General features: G+C 45.9%; 1 protein-coding gene across 1 annotated transcript in view; it reads left to right on the top strand.

Annotated features, from left to right (window-relative positions):
• The window catches only part of LOC119167683 (nose resistant to fluoxetine protein 6), a 192,048-nt gene that overhangs the window by 165,802 nt on the left and 10,969 nt on the right, over nt 1–15,277 (top strand). Inside the window, exons 10-12 of the mRNA XM_075865904.1 lie at nt 365–444; nt 4,215–4,337; nt 7,196–7,319. Of these exons, the coding sequence (XP_075722019.1) occupies nt 365–444; nt 4,215–4,337; nt 7,196–7,319 (327 nt within the window). The remainder of the gene's footprint in view (nt 1–364; nt 445–4,214; nt 4,338–7,195; nt 7,320–15,277) is intronic.

The following is a 15,277-nucleotide window of genomic DNA, read 5'->3' as shown; positions in this document are numbered from 1 at the left end:
GGGTCTTCTCTAAAAAATGATTCATTGAAATTTACGTGTTATTAACTTGTAATGGTAGTCCGATCTTTACGCGCCGAACATTTTGTCTCCTCTTTCGTGTGAGAAAAGTATTGGGTGCTAGTTGCGATCATTGCACGAAGAACGCTGTTGCATTCAGTATAAAAAGTTATCTTATATTGTGATATACAAGCAAGTGCACCACTTTAAATTATAACCTGGCATTAGCTGGCGTTATATAAGAATCAACTTCATTAAGTTGTCTTGAAATACACTTTAACGCTGGCTCCTTCAGTCACCCGTTATCTTCTGCGCAATGAGTGCATTTCTTTTTCTGTGACCGCAATGAAGCCTATTGTCATTGCAGTGCCTTGTGCCCTACTGGTACTTATCCGTCGACACACAGCTCCACGTTTTCTTCATAGGCTTTGCGATTCTCTTGTACAGGTGAGTTACTGAGGTAAGACGCCCCGAAGCAGATATCAATTTGCGGTTCTTTAGCACTACTTACTTCATTGCTGCGCTCATCGTTCACGTTCAAACCTAGAATTAAGCAAAAAACATTCTCTTGAAGAAGTCCTGCAAATTTCAGCAATGGCTATCAGTGCTTCACGAACTGTCTGAGCGCGAAGTATATTCGCTTGTGGTCTCGTAGATTCTGCACATTTTCTCAGTGGAAAGCCAAGCACCATGCCAAGGACGCCCACCACAAGTTTAGCAAACGACGCCTTCGGCGGACCTGACTGACAAACTATGGGGCTGATAGGCACTGCTCTATCTCCTCGTTTCATCCCCTCGTCATTTGTTCTCCGGTGCAGGGTAAAAACCACCCTGTCTTTTCTCTTCTTTCTCCGATGCCTATTAGTGGCATATTACCTCCGGGAATTTCAACAGTGTAGTAGCCGTTTACGCCTGTCGCCAACTGTCATCCTCGTGAACTGGCACGTGCACTTTTTGTTCTCTTATGCTTCGTCTCAAACAACTTGTGCGCAAATGAAATGATGGGCACCTATCAATAGTGTAAGGTCCTGCACAGTGAACGAGCGCAACTGTCAAAGAACACTTACAAGCACTTGAGAAGTGGCATGCGAGCGTGCGTCTATTTCATATTTGGCGTTTTATTCAGAAAAAACAATAACGCTTATTTTAGCACAAAATGCATGTCTGATTCTGAGGTTATTCCTGCAGAGAAACGACAAAAGGTAATATCTTACAGATCCGAGCAAGAATAAAACTTTGGCAAACTTAAGGTTAAAATAGTGTTTACTCAACAGAAGAATACAGGTTGTCTGTACACTACCACCAATAATATACAACAGGTAAAACTTTCTTCCATGCACGTGCTCTTTTTTGGGCCGATTTAGGTCTCTGTTAGCTGGGGCAGGTGGTATAAATATGAAAGAGGGAAGTGTATTCTTAAGGGATTGTTATTTTTTGTTACACACAATAGTAGTGATTTATAACAGACAATATTGGAAGAAAAGTATAGGGTAAGCTATTAGACCTAATTCTAATGCAAATGTGAACAAAGAAAAGTGGATGGAAAGATGACCTGCCGTGAATAGTAACCGAACCTGCGACTTTCGAATAAAGCGTTCTAAGCTGTACCAACTGAGATAACGCAGTGGCCATTCCCCCCCCCCCCCCCTCATCCAGTTTGTTGGGTATATGCGTGAATTAAACGTGGATGGATGGATGAATGAATATGGCTGTACCCTTTAGATCGGGCGGTGGGTAGCGCCACCAAGCCGTAGTACTTAACGAACCAAAAACTATATTTATTTTTTTTTCTTCAAATAGTGAGGTTGAGGATTCGTACTTTGCAGTGAAGGTTTAATTTTTACTCGTGCCTTGACTTTAGCCACCAACCAGATAACCTCCTTCTAGTTAATTCTACCCGCTTAAAGTCTATTTTGCCCTCCCTTTCCCTAAACCCCAGTGCTTTGAAAAACTCTGCCCCACCATCCTGAACTATAGGGTAAAGCCCTTTACAGAACATTATCAAGTGTACGGTAGTTTCTTCTTCCTCTCCACACGCACTGCATACTGTGTCTACCCCTTCGTATTTGGCCCGATATGTCTTGGTTCGCAATACTCCCGTGCTGGCCTCAAACAGTAGAGAACTACCGCGAGTATTATCATAGATTCTTTCCTTGGCAATTTCTTGCTTAAAAGTTCGATAGATCTCTAGCGTGGACTTCTCAATCATGCCAATTCTCCACATATCGGTCTCAGCATACTTCACTTTCTTCTTAACTGATAATTTTTTTTGTTTGGCTTCTGCTTTTTTATAAGTATTTACCAGTTAATTTTCTGGCTCACTTCCTTTATTTCATATCGACATTCTTTATGTACATGTAGCTCAATACCTTCCTAGCCCAACGCTCCTCCCCCATTTCTCTCAATTGCTTCTCAAATTTTATCTTGCTGCTAGCTTCCCTACCCTCAAATGATGTCCATCCCATATCACCCTGTACTCCCTGATTTGGTGTATTCCCGTGAGCTCCTAAGGCAAGCCTACCTATTCCACGTTGCTTAATTTCTAATCTTGCTTGAACTTCTGATCTGATGCACAAGACCGCATTGCCGAACGTCAGCCCAGGAACCATGACCCCTTCCCATATTCCTCTCACAACATCATACCTATTGTAATTCCACAGTGCCCTGTTTTTGATTACTGCTGCATTCCGGTTACCTTTAGTCGTCACGTATATTTCGTGTTCCCTCAGGTACTCGGTCCCATTGCTTATCCATACGCCCAGATAATTGTACTTATCTGTTATCTCTAGTGTGACATCCTGTATTGTAAGCTTACTACCTTTATTGTCATTAAAAATCATGACTGCTGATTTTTTCCTTACTGAATCTGAAATCTAACCTATCCCCCTCACTACCACAGATGTCCGTCAATCTCTGCAAGTATTCCTTGTCGGCCATTAGCACTATATCATCTGCGTACATCAATGCTGGTAGTGCCTGTTCAATGAGTTTTCCGTGGTAGTGTCAGTCAGCGCCACCAGCAGCCATGGCGGCGAGTGTGGAACACTCTTTTGTAGCCTGTTTGGCCTCATGTAGCATTGTGGCATTGCCTGTTAAATCTCACTATTATATGTTAAGCAAGCGTAAACGCCCCCGACAGTGTAAAGGCTCGCTCACACTGAGCATTCCGACTGCTGAAAGCGCACCGAATCTCATTCGGCGGTGGCAAGATCCGCCAATAGGGTCGCTCTCTATCGCTCTTGGAACAATTTTTGCAGCGTCTGCCACCGGACCGGCTTGCCGCGAACCAATAGGAGTGCTAGCCGAAAAATTTGAAGATAGGGTGCCCAAGGGCCAATCGTTCGTCTTGTCACAGTCAAGTAACGTGTGCTTAGCAAAAATGCTCATTCCATTGGTGCGCAACCACCCCGTCGTAAACGACAAACGCCACCCTAAGAGAAAGAACCGCTTACTAAAGGACGACTAGTGAAATAAAATAAAAAACGAGCTCGGATTGACTGGTAAGTAGGAGCTCCTGTGCATATGTTGCTTTGCTCGTTAAATCACGAGCATCTTGTCATGCAGTTGCCTTTCTCGTCAGCGTTGTAACGAGCGTTGATACGCGCACAACAATAAATCGAGCTTTTGACGGGTGCACTGAAGACGCGAGCCGCCGAACCAATCCGGAGAACAGCGCATTCATCTCTCTTGCTCCCCCGTAGTTGATTGATCACTCGGCAGATGACACGATATGGCGATTCGCCGGTGCGGTGCGCATCCAGTACAAACAACACAGCGTTTCGGCGACAGGAGAACATCCCTCGCTGTGGATTGATTGATATGGGGGGTTTAACGTCCCAAAACCATCATATGATTATGAGATACGCCGTAGTGGAGGGCTCCGGAAATTTTGACCACCTGGGGTTTTTTAACGTGAACCCGAATCAGAGCACACGGGCCTTCCCTCGCTGTAGAAAGTGGACGCTTCAGGGTGAGTTATGGGTAAGCGTTAGCACCCACTGCTTTTCATCCCCACGCGCTTCCCTTAAGAAGAAGGCGGCGTAGTTTTCGCCAATATAGACCGACAAATATCCTTCAGCATCAGCCACGACGAAGCAAAAAAATTGCCTATTCGCCCAGAACAAAATTTTCTACTGTATTTTGAGTAACAACGTCGAACCTCGGAAAAAAACTAAAGAGAGAATTTCAAGTTGCGTTTTCTTTTGTTGCCCTTGTAGGAATTTTTACTTTTCGGCTACCGCAATGCTTTTCTTGGTGATCACAAGCACCATTGTTGTTGCCTGCCAGACGTTCGTCCACAACTACACGCCGACAGCGCTGTTTGTCGCCGGAGATTCCATGTGAGTGCAATATCTGCTTCCTTACTACTTTTCTCGTGTCGTGGTTTTGACCGGCTAATCTTCGCAATGCTCATAGACTGTCGCGCCACCAAGTGGCATTCAGGAGCGTCCTCTCAAGGATGGTCGGTAGGCCAACGCTTTCCTTGTACGGCTGTGCTCACCTTTGTGTTAACGAGTTAGAAAGAAACAAACACAAACACTTTTCACGTTTCTTGCGTTAGTGAAGAGATTGAACCATCTTTGACACGATAACTTTGATTAGTTCTTGCGTGATGCGAAGTTTTCGTGTAAAATATGTGGTGACTCGCGCTTTCGATTATAGCCCGCAGAGTACACACGTCAGCTTCGCGAGACTTCCTGTAGTCACGTGGACTAGTTAAATGTTATCATCTGACTTTTGCAGTTAAAACTCGCCTTGCTTTGCGAGCGTATAAAATTCGTCAGTGCTTGTGAAGCGCATGAATCTCATAACATTCATCGAACACGAAAAGTCGTGCGGGCTCATCATTTGCTCTTCCAATGCTTGAGCAATGCTGTCCCTCTAGTTTTTGTGCGTTTGTTGATAGATGGCCGCACACCGCAAGAGATTCGCCTGTTGACGTAATTCATAGTGAAACGTTCCTTGCGCCACAAAAACGTGGTGAGTGACGGGTTATTGGTGTTGTCGAATTGCTCAGCGGATGTGAATTCCTCAGATTGATTTCAGAGGTGATGTCGAAATAAACTATCTTAACGACGAATATTTTTCTCTGAGCGTAAAAGGTTATGAACGCATCGAGAGTGACAGCGACAATAAACGATCAGCTAACTCACAAGGCGCGAATGTCGCTTCACGTCCCCTCCTGTGTTAACGTCTCCTCCCGTAATTCACTTGCATTGTATTTATTCTGTAACACCATTCAGCGAACTTAAAATAAAGGAATAGTCTTTCTTCTGAACTGCATGTAGCCCGAATACTCTGGATATTATGGAGCGCCGCATGCCACCTACATTCTCGAGCTCGGCCGGCAAAGCGAAATGGTTAGAGCGACGAAATGTGCAGTTAGACTACAATCCATGCCTCTCTGCTAACTTCTCCTGTGCTTCTCCGGTATCTTCCGAACGGTGTTGTTTGAAGAATTCTCACAATTGCGAGGTTGCGGAAAGCACACGTCAGTATTCTTTCCTATATTGGTAATTCGATCGCGCTGATCGAACGTGCAACATCCGAGTGCAGTGAATAGCACTCCGCTATTGTTTGAGCATGACTGTTAAATGCTTTTGCTGCGTTGAACAAGGAACTTCATGTTCCTGACAGTGCAAGTAGTGACGACGGTGCAACGTGTTTGCAACCTATCGCCCCATTAAGAATTCGGTTCCGTGCAGCCGTGACGGCGCTACTCGCTAGCATCTTACTCATGCGGCAGGCCTGGTAGATACTACCTCGGAGTGCGGTTAAGTTGATACGTTGATTCTAGTTCACGCAATTTTCTGTAGCATGCACAGGGTTTCGTAAAGTGTCGCTCATGCATGGCAGTGTGGAGCTGACATGTATACTTAACACCACGGGAAATAATCAGGTTGCGAGCTTGCGTGGTTTCAAGTGTATTTTGGTCTCATGCACATCTCAGTGCAGTCCATGACTGCACCCGGTGAAAGTGGCAAGGTCCATACGTTTGCACATACCATCTCTTTTTATGCTAGCAAATCGGTTGACCTTCCTCCGGGCACCACCTTGAATCGTACGGCCTGCCACCTATAGTTCGTGGGCATGGCTAATAGAGCGAAAATGACATACTGGTGTGCAGACTACGTTGAAAACATCTTCGTCAACTACGGCTGTTCACATCACGAATAAGGTACCTACTCAGTAAAATGAAGTGGAAGTTCCATTAACACATATTGCATGATTCCCGGCCCATATAGGTAATCTCTCGCCTTACCCGACCCGCAATTCGAACGAGAGGGCTCACCAGCTAGCGCGCGAACTAGCTATCCGCGGCGGTGAGCGGCCCTCTCAGAGGGGTAGCGAACGGGGATGTATAAACTTCAAGGATCCATTGATTACATTTCACGAGATCACCACAGCTTATAAAATAGGGCGCAGAGTTTTCCCTCTTCCACACCCTAAATTGAATAAAGGACAAACAGTTACACTTCGGCAACTACAGATGCAAACGTACATCACACCAACCATACTACACAGACTCGGCCCAGATTTCTCACCCCACTGCCCGCACTGTCATCACGAGTACTGTAATGTAAGCTCACCGTGGCCATACCAGTGATATTGCTGTTATTCCGCTCAGAATGAAGTGCAAACTGGGTGAACATTTAAGATGATATTGCGCCCTTATGCTATTACGATACCTCTGTGTATTGCGCCTATTGTGACTATCCCTCAGCAAGCACTGAGATTGGGCTAGTTGGTACTGGTTCTTTCAATATGAGTGTTTTTCAGCCTGTGGAAGCTATGCAAGTACGAAACTCTATATTTTCCAAGATTTCTATTTACGAGTATTGCCACGCATCTAGGGGAGGTCACAGACTATGTGGAATGCAGAACCGTTAGCGGCGCGCTCAGGCAGAATGCTCTCACATGCGAAATGACAAACTTCACCTGTAGTGGGTGCCATAATTAATTGAGGGCGATAAGAGTAGGTTTCACGTTACCCAAGTAAATGCTTATTAGAGAGAGTGAGAGAGAAAGGAGGAAGGCTGAAAGGCTAATCGTATGTTAGCTGGTATATGGTACCCAGCGCTGGGGTTGGGTAACAGGTGGTTGGAAGGGAGAGAAATGCATTGCTGATATAGGTGAGATCACACGAGTGAATTGGTGTTTATGTGGTACCTTAGCATCTTTTGTATTCTGTCCACAGGTTTGCGAAGGAGGTGCTTGAGCAAATTTATTTCAGGCCATACACCCACTTCGGTCCTTTCTGCTTGGGTATCATCACTGCATACGCGTTCCTTGCGAAGAAACCACGCTTTGAATTGGGATGGGTGAGTAAGCACCTTCGGTCACTTTTGTGACGATCTGTCGGAAACATTCCAGTAGAATCAGTTGGGCCCCGTTGGGTTGTGACAACTCGTGAGGCTTTGGGACAAGTAGCTTTACCACAGAAGGTTGTGCGATACTTCAAGTGTTTTTATGCAAAGCTCGGATACTTGAGCTTAAGCATTCTAGATCTCTTTATTTTAACGGAGTGTTTTTCATGCACTTGTTTTTGACGAAATATTGAAAATGTCTGCTCACCTAAGTGCTGTTCACTCTGTTCAGGGAACGGCATGGCGCAGAGCCAATGTGCGCGACCTTGGCTGCTCAGTTGTACCAGAATTCATACAGCGAACGAATGTGCTCCGATAAAAAGTTCTATATAAGTTAAAGATGCTTGCATAATTCAAATCGCAAGCTATGTTCAGAAAGAATCGTATGGAAGAAATCCGTTGCTAAAGGCTCAAACGAGGCGAGCATGACCTTAGACGATATCCTTCTCCACCACCTTGCATTCGAACTAACTCACAATTTCCTATATTGAACTTCTCCAACTGTAACCACTTGCACCTCGCATGTCTAGGCCTACTCACCCACCTGCAGCAAAAAAAATAAGCAGATCCGGGAATCGATGACATATCAACAAAGGTTGATAAGTCACATTAGTATCAGCATAACGTTAGGAGGTGAAAGTAAAGTATTCCGTAAAAGACTTCCTTTTCATGATCATCATGACTGCGCCTGGCTTTTGTATTCGTAATCCATTGACTTAACACAATATCAAATTTAGTATAAGTTAACCTAGAAGTAACGGCCCAAGCACAGTGTGAACTAAGCATGTAACTATGCTTAACATGACGCGCATATTATGATTATCATGTTTAGACGTGTTCTTTCCTTTCGTCGTCCATCCACGTAACGTAATACCGAATTTGGTGTATGTGAAGCTGTCGGAACTGCTGCGGGCGCATCATGAGCAAGGTGTGTAGTCATGTTCTTACATGGCACGCACGTCATTATTATCGTGTTCGAACCAGTCATATACTTTCGTCATTTAACACCAAGTTTAGTATATGTGAAGCTAGCGAAACCTCCCCGAGCACACTATGAATTAAGCATGTATTCAAGTTTCGCATGACACGTGTGTAAAGATTATCATGTCTGGATTAAACTGCGTCGCCTATTTACGCCACGTGATACCAAATTTGGTATATGTGAAGCTAGCGAAAAGGTTGCGAGTGCATCATGAGCTAAGCGTGTAGTCATGCTTAGCTCATCTGACATGACTGCACACCCTGCTCTTGATTCATGAGCGAATCATCAGCATGGCGTGCAGTCATCTTCTTGCATTACACGCATGTCGTAATTATCATGTTTTCAGCAGTCATATACCTTCGTGGTGCATTGACATCATGTGACAACACATTTGGCATATGTAAAGCTAGAGAAACGGCCACGAGCACACTTTAAGCGACGCATGTTGTCATGTTTTACATGACACGCATGTCATGACTATCATATTTAGACGCTTCATTTACCTTCTTCGTCCATTCACGTCGCATAATACCGAATTTGCTATACGTGAAGCAGGAGAAACAGCCACGAGCACGTTAATGGCGTGGCATTAAGTCATGTTTCACGTGACACGCGTGCCATGATTATCATGTTTGCACCTTTCACATACTTTCGTCATTTATTTACGTCCCGTAATACCAAATTTTGTATATGTGAAGCTAGCGAAACGGCCGCAAGCACGCTGTGAGCTAAGCATGTAGCCATGTTTAACGTGACACATATGCCATGATTATCTTGGTGCACCAGTCATACACCTTTGTCGTCTATGCACGTCAGGTAACACCAAATTTTCTATCGCTGAAGCAAGCGAAACAGCCACGATCGCATCCTGAGCATGGCAAGTAGTCATGTTGTTACATGACACGCATGTCATGAATAACATGTTATCACGTCATACACCTTCTTCATCCATTCACATCACGTAACACCAAATTTGGTATGTGTGAAGCTAGCGAAACGGCCATGAGTGCACAATGAGGAAAGCATGTTATGTTTTACATGACACGTCTGTTATTATTATCATGTTTGGACGTGTCATTTACCTTCGTCGTCCATTCACGTCTCGTAACACCAAATTTGGTATGTGTGAAGCTAGCGAAACGGCCATGAGTGCACAATGAGCAAAGCATGTTATGTTTTACATGACACGTCTGTTATTATTATCATGTTTGGACGTGTCATTTACCTTCGTCGTCCATTCACGTCTCGTAATGCCAAATTTTATATATGTGAAGCTACAGAAACGGCCGCAAGCATGCTAGTAGCGTAGCATGTAGCCATGTTTTACTGACAATCTTGCCATGAGAGAGAGAGAGCTCTTTATTGAAAAGCAGAGAATTTAGCCGGCGTGTGTGTGTCGCTCACTTGCTACTCTGCGTGGAAAAAGTGATTGGGGACTGAAAGGCAAGAAGAGAGACAGAAAAATTATTAAGAATCAAAATGGAAAGAAAAAAAGTAAATATACGGACGATTTTCTGTCTCTTGAGCGGGGACGTGTGCTGACAGCATGACTTCAGTTTTCAACGTGCCCCTACAGTTCGTCTACCTGACCGATATTGTCTGACTACGCGAATAAAAGTTTCATCACTTGCCTCTGTTGCGTGAAGCTGGGCTAAGAATACACACTCAATGGAGCATACTGGAACCAGGCTTGCCTGGTTCCAGTATGCTCCAATGAGTGTGTATTCTTCTTTACCGATTGCTGTGATATGATGGCGCACGCACATTCATTGTCGTTGTGGTTTGGGATGTCGATTTCGCAGGCCGGAATATCTTTGCGAATGCTTATAAGTAATCTGCTGATATGGCCAAGTTGTTTTGAATGATGATAATAATACCCATTTATTCTGAATCGTGCTTTGAAAGGGCCCAGGACACAATCAAATGATTAAGTTTTTTGGGTTAACAGATGCATGCAGTGTTCATAGAGCGCACGCTCATCGGTATACGCGCGGTGTTCAAACAAGATATGTTTTGCAGTTTCTAAGGAGCCACAGTTATTGCAGTATGGACTGTCTACTTGACCAAAGCGATACGGTAAATTGTTTCCGTAAGCACTGTTCAGCCGGAAACGGTGGTAGAGAGTCAGTGGCCGGCCACCGAGGAGAAGTGGATACTTGGTCATTTTCTTTCTCGTGAATGTGATAGCTGTGCTCTTTTCTGGCGAAAAGTGCATATCCTGGGGAGCGAAATACGGACAGAGGTTCTGTAAAGCTGTTTTGAAGGTGTTGTTTGGTAACAAAATGCGAACTTGAAGCACTCCAGATACAGATATCGTCGGCGTAAATTGGCAATATCCTTGTTATATTTATCAGGGTGATGTTGAAAAGAAGTGGACAGAGCACTACGCCCTGTAGTACGCCCTTCTCTACTGAGCAGAACTGTGTGGCACCATTTGAAGTGCACATATATATCTTCCGTTCTTTTAAATAGCTCTTAATCCATTTATACAGTCTTCCTCCAAGGCCAAGACTCACCATGGCTGCAAGAATGGCATGGTAAAAGACGGAGTCAAAAGCTGCTTTGATGTCGAGAAATATAGCTATTGGAATGTGTCCACCAAAGAGGTCCTCTTCAAGTGAAGAGACGAAGGTGATTACATTATTCATAGCTGATCTGCCTTGACGGAATCCGTTCATTTCTTGGGGAAACTTGTCGTGGCTTTCTAAAAACCAAGTCATTCGTTTATAAACCATTCGCTCCATAAGTTTGCCAACGCAACTCAGCAGGACAACAGGTCGGAAAGAGCCGTAGCTTGTTGGCTGCTTTGAAGGTTTCGAAATGGGCACTATTTTAGCGAGTTTCAATTCTGCGGGAACCTAGCCATACAGCCATGCAGAATTCTAATATTCTAGGAGTCGTACGCGGGAGGTTTGGGGTAACTTTGCGATGGCTTTGTAGCTTATTTCATTGTGACCAGGTGATGTGTGCTTGTTTGATTCGCTGATTGCGGTGTTTAGTTCTTCAACTGTGAATGGCAAATTCAATGCTGGCACTGTCTCTCGTGAGAAGTCAGACCTGTTGTTTGTGGAAGAGCGTCAGGGTATTGAAGGTGATGATAACAGTGTGCAGTATCCGTCTGACAGCTCTTTGAGGGATTTCCGTTCGTGAGGGGAAAATGCGAAGCTGTTGCAGTGGTGTTCGCATACCTCTAAAGACCCGCCATATTTTGGCTACTGGTTGATGAACGTCCTGTGTGGAGCAAAAGTCGCGTCATCTTTGCCTTCTACGTTTATCCAGGTAACGCCGGATATGACGTTGCGTCCGCCAGCAGGTTCGAAGGTCTTCAAGACACTTTGTGCGTAATACTCTCCTTTCAGCTGCCCGCGAAAAGCACACAGTTTTTCAAACTCCTCATCGTTTGACGGAAATTGTCATTCTTAGCTGAAAGATGTGTGCATGCTTTTAGGCAATAAGACATCGTAGAGAGTAATTCTTCCTCTTTTGTGGCAGGAGTAATTCCTTTACTAGTGGCGTCTTTGAATGCGTGCCAATCAGTAGATATTGTTATTAATTTCTTTGATAACATATTCGCACTAACAGCTGATATCATGATTGGGTAGTGATCACTCCCTTGTGTTTCCAAGTCGGGGCACCAGTGAAAGTTACGGGCAACTAGTTTGTTGCGAAGGTGACGCCGATGCTACTGGTTGTCGAAAAGCCTCGTAGATATGTGATACTGCCGTCATTCAGAGGTTCAGTGGAATGTTTTGAGAGAAGTTCTGCGAGCTTGGCTCCTCGCGCACAAGTGTGTGAGCTGCCCCAAATTTTACTGTGGGCATCGAAGTCTCCACAAATGATGTGTAGAGAAGGTGTTCTTGAAATCAAATTTTCAAGTCTTGAAGCATCAAAAGGCTTGCCTGGCTCCAGTATGCTCCCATAAGTGTGTATTCTTGTTTACCGATTGCTTTGTCGTTGTGGTGTGGGATGTCGATCTCGGAGGCCGGAATATCTCTGCGAATGCCTATGAGTAATCTGCTGATATGGCCAAGTCGTTTTGAATGATGATAATAATACCCATTTTTTCTGAATTGTGCTCCGACTCGTGATACAGAGATGACCAAGAAAGAGAATCGGTACGCTCGCACCAGCTGTCAGAAATCCGAAAGCTTTGAGCGAATCCCGTGAGCGTTCCACTGGAATATGGTGCATGTGCTAAATATTTTATGTATTGTCAGTTCAGGTGGCGATGTCGTTGGGGAAGCCATGATTGCTACTGTGAAGAAATGCGCCCCAGCGGCGCGTAGGAGGTGACCCCAGGGGCTCCATTACAAGGATTGCTTCTACCTCTGGAAAACTTCTTGACGAGGGATTCGCGCGGACAATGACTATGAGGGCTGCAAACAACATAGGAATCAGTGTGCGTGTTACATAATGTTACGGGTAACGTAGTTAATAAATTAAATACGATGCACTGTGCTCGGCGAACAAGATGGCGACAGTTCATCAACAACCAGCCACCAACGTCGTCTTTCTCTTTCTTCCAGACAGGCTGTGCCGGCGGTTGCGTATCAGAACCCCCGGCGGTAGAAGCACCGTCTCGGTGCATGAGCAACTCGGAAGCGGTAGAAGGAGGGTGATATGGCTTGAGTCGGGCTATCTGCACGATGTCACTTGAAGGTGACGATGATGACGTTGAATCGGCTGGAACGATCTCGTATGTAACGTCAGTCACCTGGCGAACGACGCGGTACGGTCCAGTGTAGCGTGACAGCAGTTTTTCAGAAAGCCCTACACGCCGAGTGGGGGACCAGAGGAGGACAAGGGAACCCGGTGAAAAGTGCACGTTTCGATGATGGGAATCGTAGAGCCGTCTTTGGTGCTCCTGTGAAGCCTGAAGGCGGCTGCGGGCGAGTTGGCGTGCGTGGTCGGCTCGCGCGATGGCTTCGCCGGCATACTCCGTGACCGAGGGCAGCAAGGTGTCAAATGGTAGGGCGGGTTCTCGGCCGTATAGAAGATAGAATGGTGAATAGCCGGCAGTGTCGTGACGTGACGAATTATATGCGAACGTCACAAATGGCAAATGAACGTCCCAGTCCTGGTGGTCGGCCGCTACGTATATAGAAAGCATGTCGGTTATGGTGCGGTTGAGGCGCTCCGTAAGACCGTTCGTTTGCGGATGGTACGAAGTGGCAAACTTGTGCTTGGCAGAGCAAGAGCGCAGGATTTCTTCAACGACAGCTGATAGGAAGGTGCGGCCCCGGTCAGTGAGAAGTTGGCGTGGAGCTCCGTGTACTAAAATAATATCATATACCAGAAAGTCCGCCACACCGGTTGCGCAACTCGTTGGAAGTGCTCGTGTGATAGCGTACTGTGTCGCATAGTCAGTGGCGAAGCGATCCATTTGTTGCCTGAGCTGGAGATCGGGAATGGGCCAAGCATGTCGAGGCCAACTCGAAAAAAAGGTTCAAAGGGAATGTCGATCGGCTGAAGGAATCCAGCTGGTAGCGAAGATGGCTTTTTGCGGCGCTGGCAGGGTTCACAAGCGGCGACGTAGCGTCGAACAGAGCGGGCAAGACCAGGCCAAAAGAAACGACGACGTACACGGTCGTATGTGCGAGAGACGCCCAAGTGGCCCGCCAAAGGAGCGTCATGAAGTTGGTTGAGAACAGTCGCACGAAGATGTGCTGGTATGACGGGGAGCAAGTCATGGCCATATGGATCGAGGTTACGGCGATACAGGATGCCGTCTTTTACCAGGAACATTTGTAGAGATGCGTCGCGAGGCCTTGACTCAAGCTTGCCAATGATGGTTCGCAGGGAAGCATCCAGGCGTTGTTCGTGGCCAAGGTTGAGTAGCTGCATCACATACAGAAGGTCTGGAAAGGTGTCAGTATGGGCAGCCTCTTCCACAGGGTAGCGTGATAAGCAATCAGCATCTTGGTGTGACCGCCCTGTTTTGTACGTTACGGTGAACGTGTATTCTTGTAATCGTAGGGACCAACGAGCGAGGCGTCCTGTGGGATCCTTGATGGGTGCTTCCGTGTTGCTGTCTCTCGCAGATCTCCTTGTCGTGTTGCGGTGACCGAGACTGGTGATGGTAGTGCTGGCTTGGGGAGTCTTGTGAAGTATGTTGCGATGACTTTGATGAAGACGACAAGCCCATGGATTTCCCACGTTTCTTTTTAATAACATCTGCGTACGTGTTAGCAGATGTCTTTTGCCTTTGTGGTGGTTGTCCCTGGGAGACGTCTTTCATACTCGTGAATACCACATCACGGTTAGGTGGTGGTTTGTTCCGCCTTGGTGGTTTCTCTTGGGCTAGCTCCAACGTGCGTGCGAGTGTATCAGCCTTCGTTTTATGCATCCTCTAAATGAGGCCTGGTGTGGGCCAGCACAGTTTGCACATTTAGGTTGTGCTCTTGACGTGCATTTCTTGTGCAAGTGAGGCTTAGCACACACTTTGTAGCGCACCGGACTTGTCGATATGTGACCATGTCTTTGACACTTGTAACACTGTGTAGCTGCCCCAACGTATTCGGCAACCGGGTAACTACAGAAGCCAAATGTAACTCCTTTAGGTAACGGGGAATTCTTGCTAAATTCCAAACTGACAGATCGACGACGTACCTCTATGACTTTTCCTCCCTCTTCGGGTGTGAAGGTGGTGAGCCTCCTCGCTGAAATGACTCCTTGATCCAGTATATAGTCTTGTAGTTCTTCATTCAAGTAGCTCAGACGAACATCTTGTAGTTTCCCATAGTTCGCCGTGTATGAGTAAGGAACTCGAGCTTCTACAACTACGCCAGCCAGTTCAGTCATGGAGAACAAACGGTTTGCAGCGTGTATGGTTGACACTGGAACCACCAAGCTTCCATCTTTGTTGAGGCGATGGTCGAGAACTTCCACTTGGGTCGACGTTACAACCGCTGATACCACAATGTTAGGGTTG

The sequence above is a fragment of the Rhipicephalus microplus genome, chromosome 6, assembly GCF_043290135.1.
Source record: "Rhipicephalus microplus isolate Deutch F79 chromosome 6, USDA_Rmic, whole genome shotgun sequence".
Classification (NCBI taxonomy): Eukaryota; Metazoa; Arthropoda; class Arachnida; order Ixodida; family Ixodidae; genus Rhipicephalus; species Rhipicephalus microplus.
The sequence above is the reverse complement of the archived record's forward strand: the minus strand, read 5'-3'. Positions and strand labels throughout refer to the sequence as shown.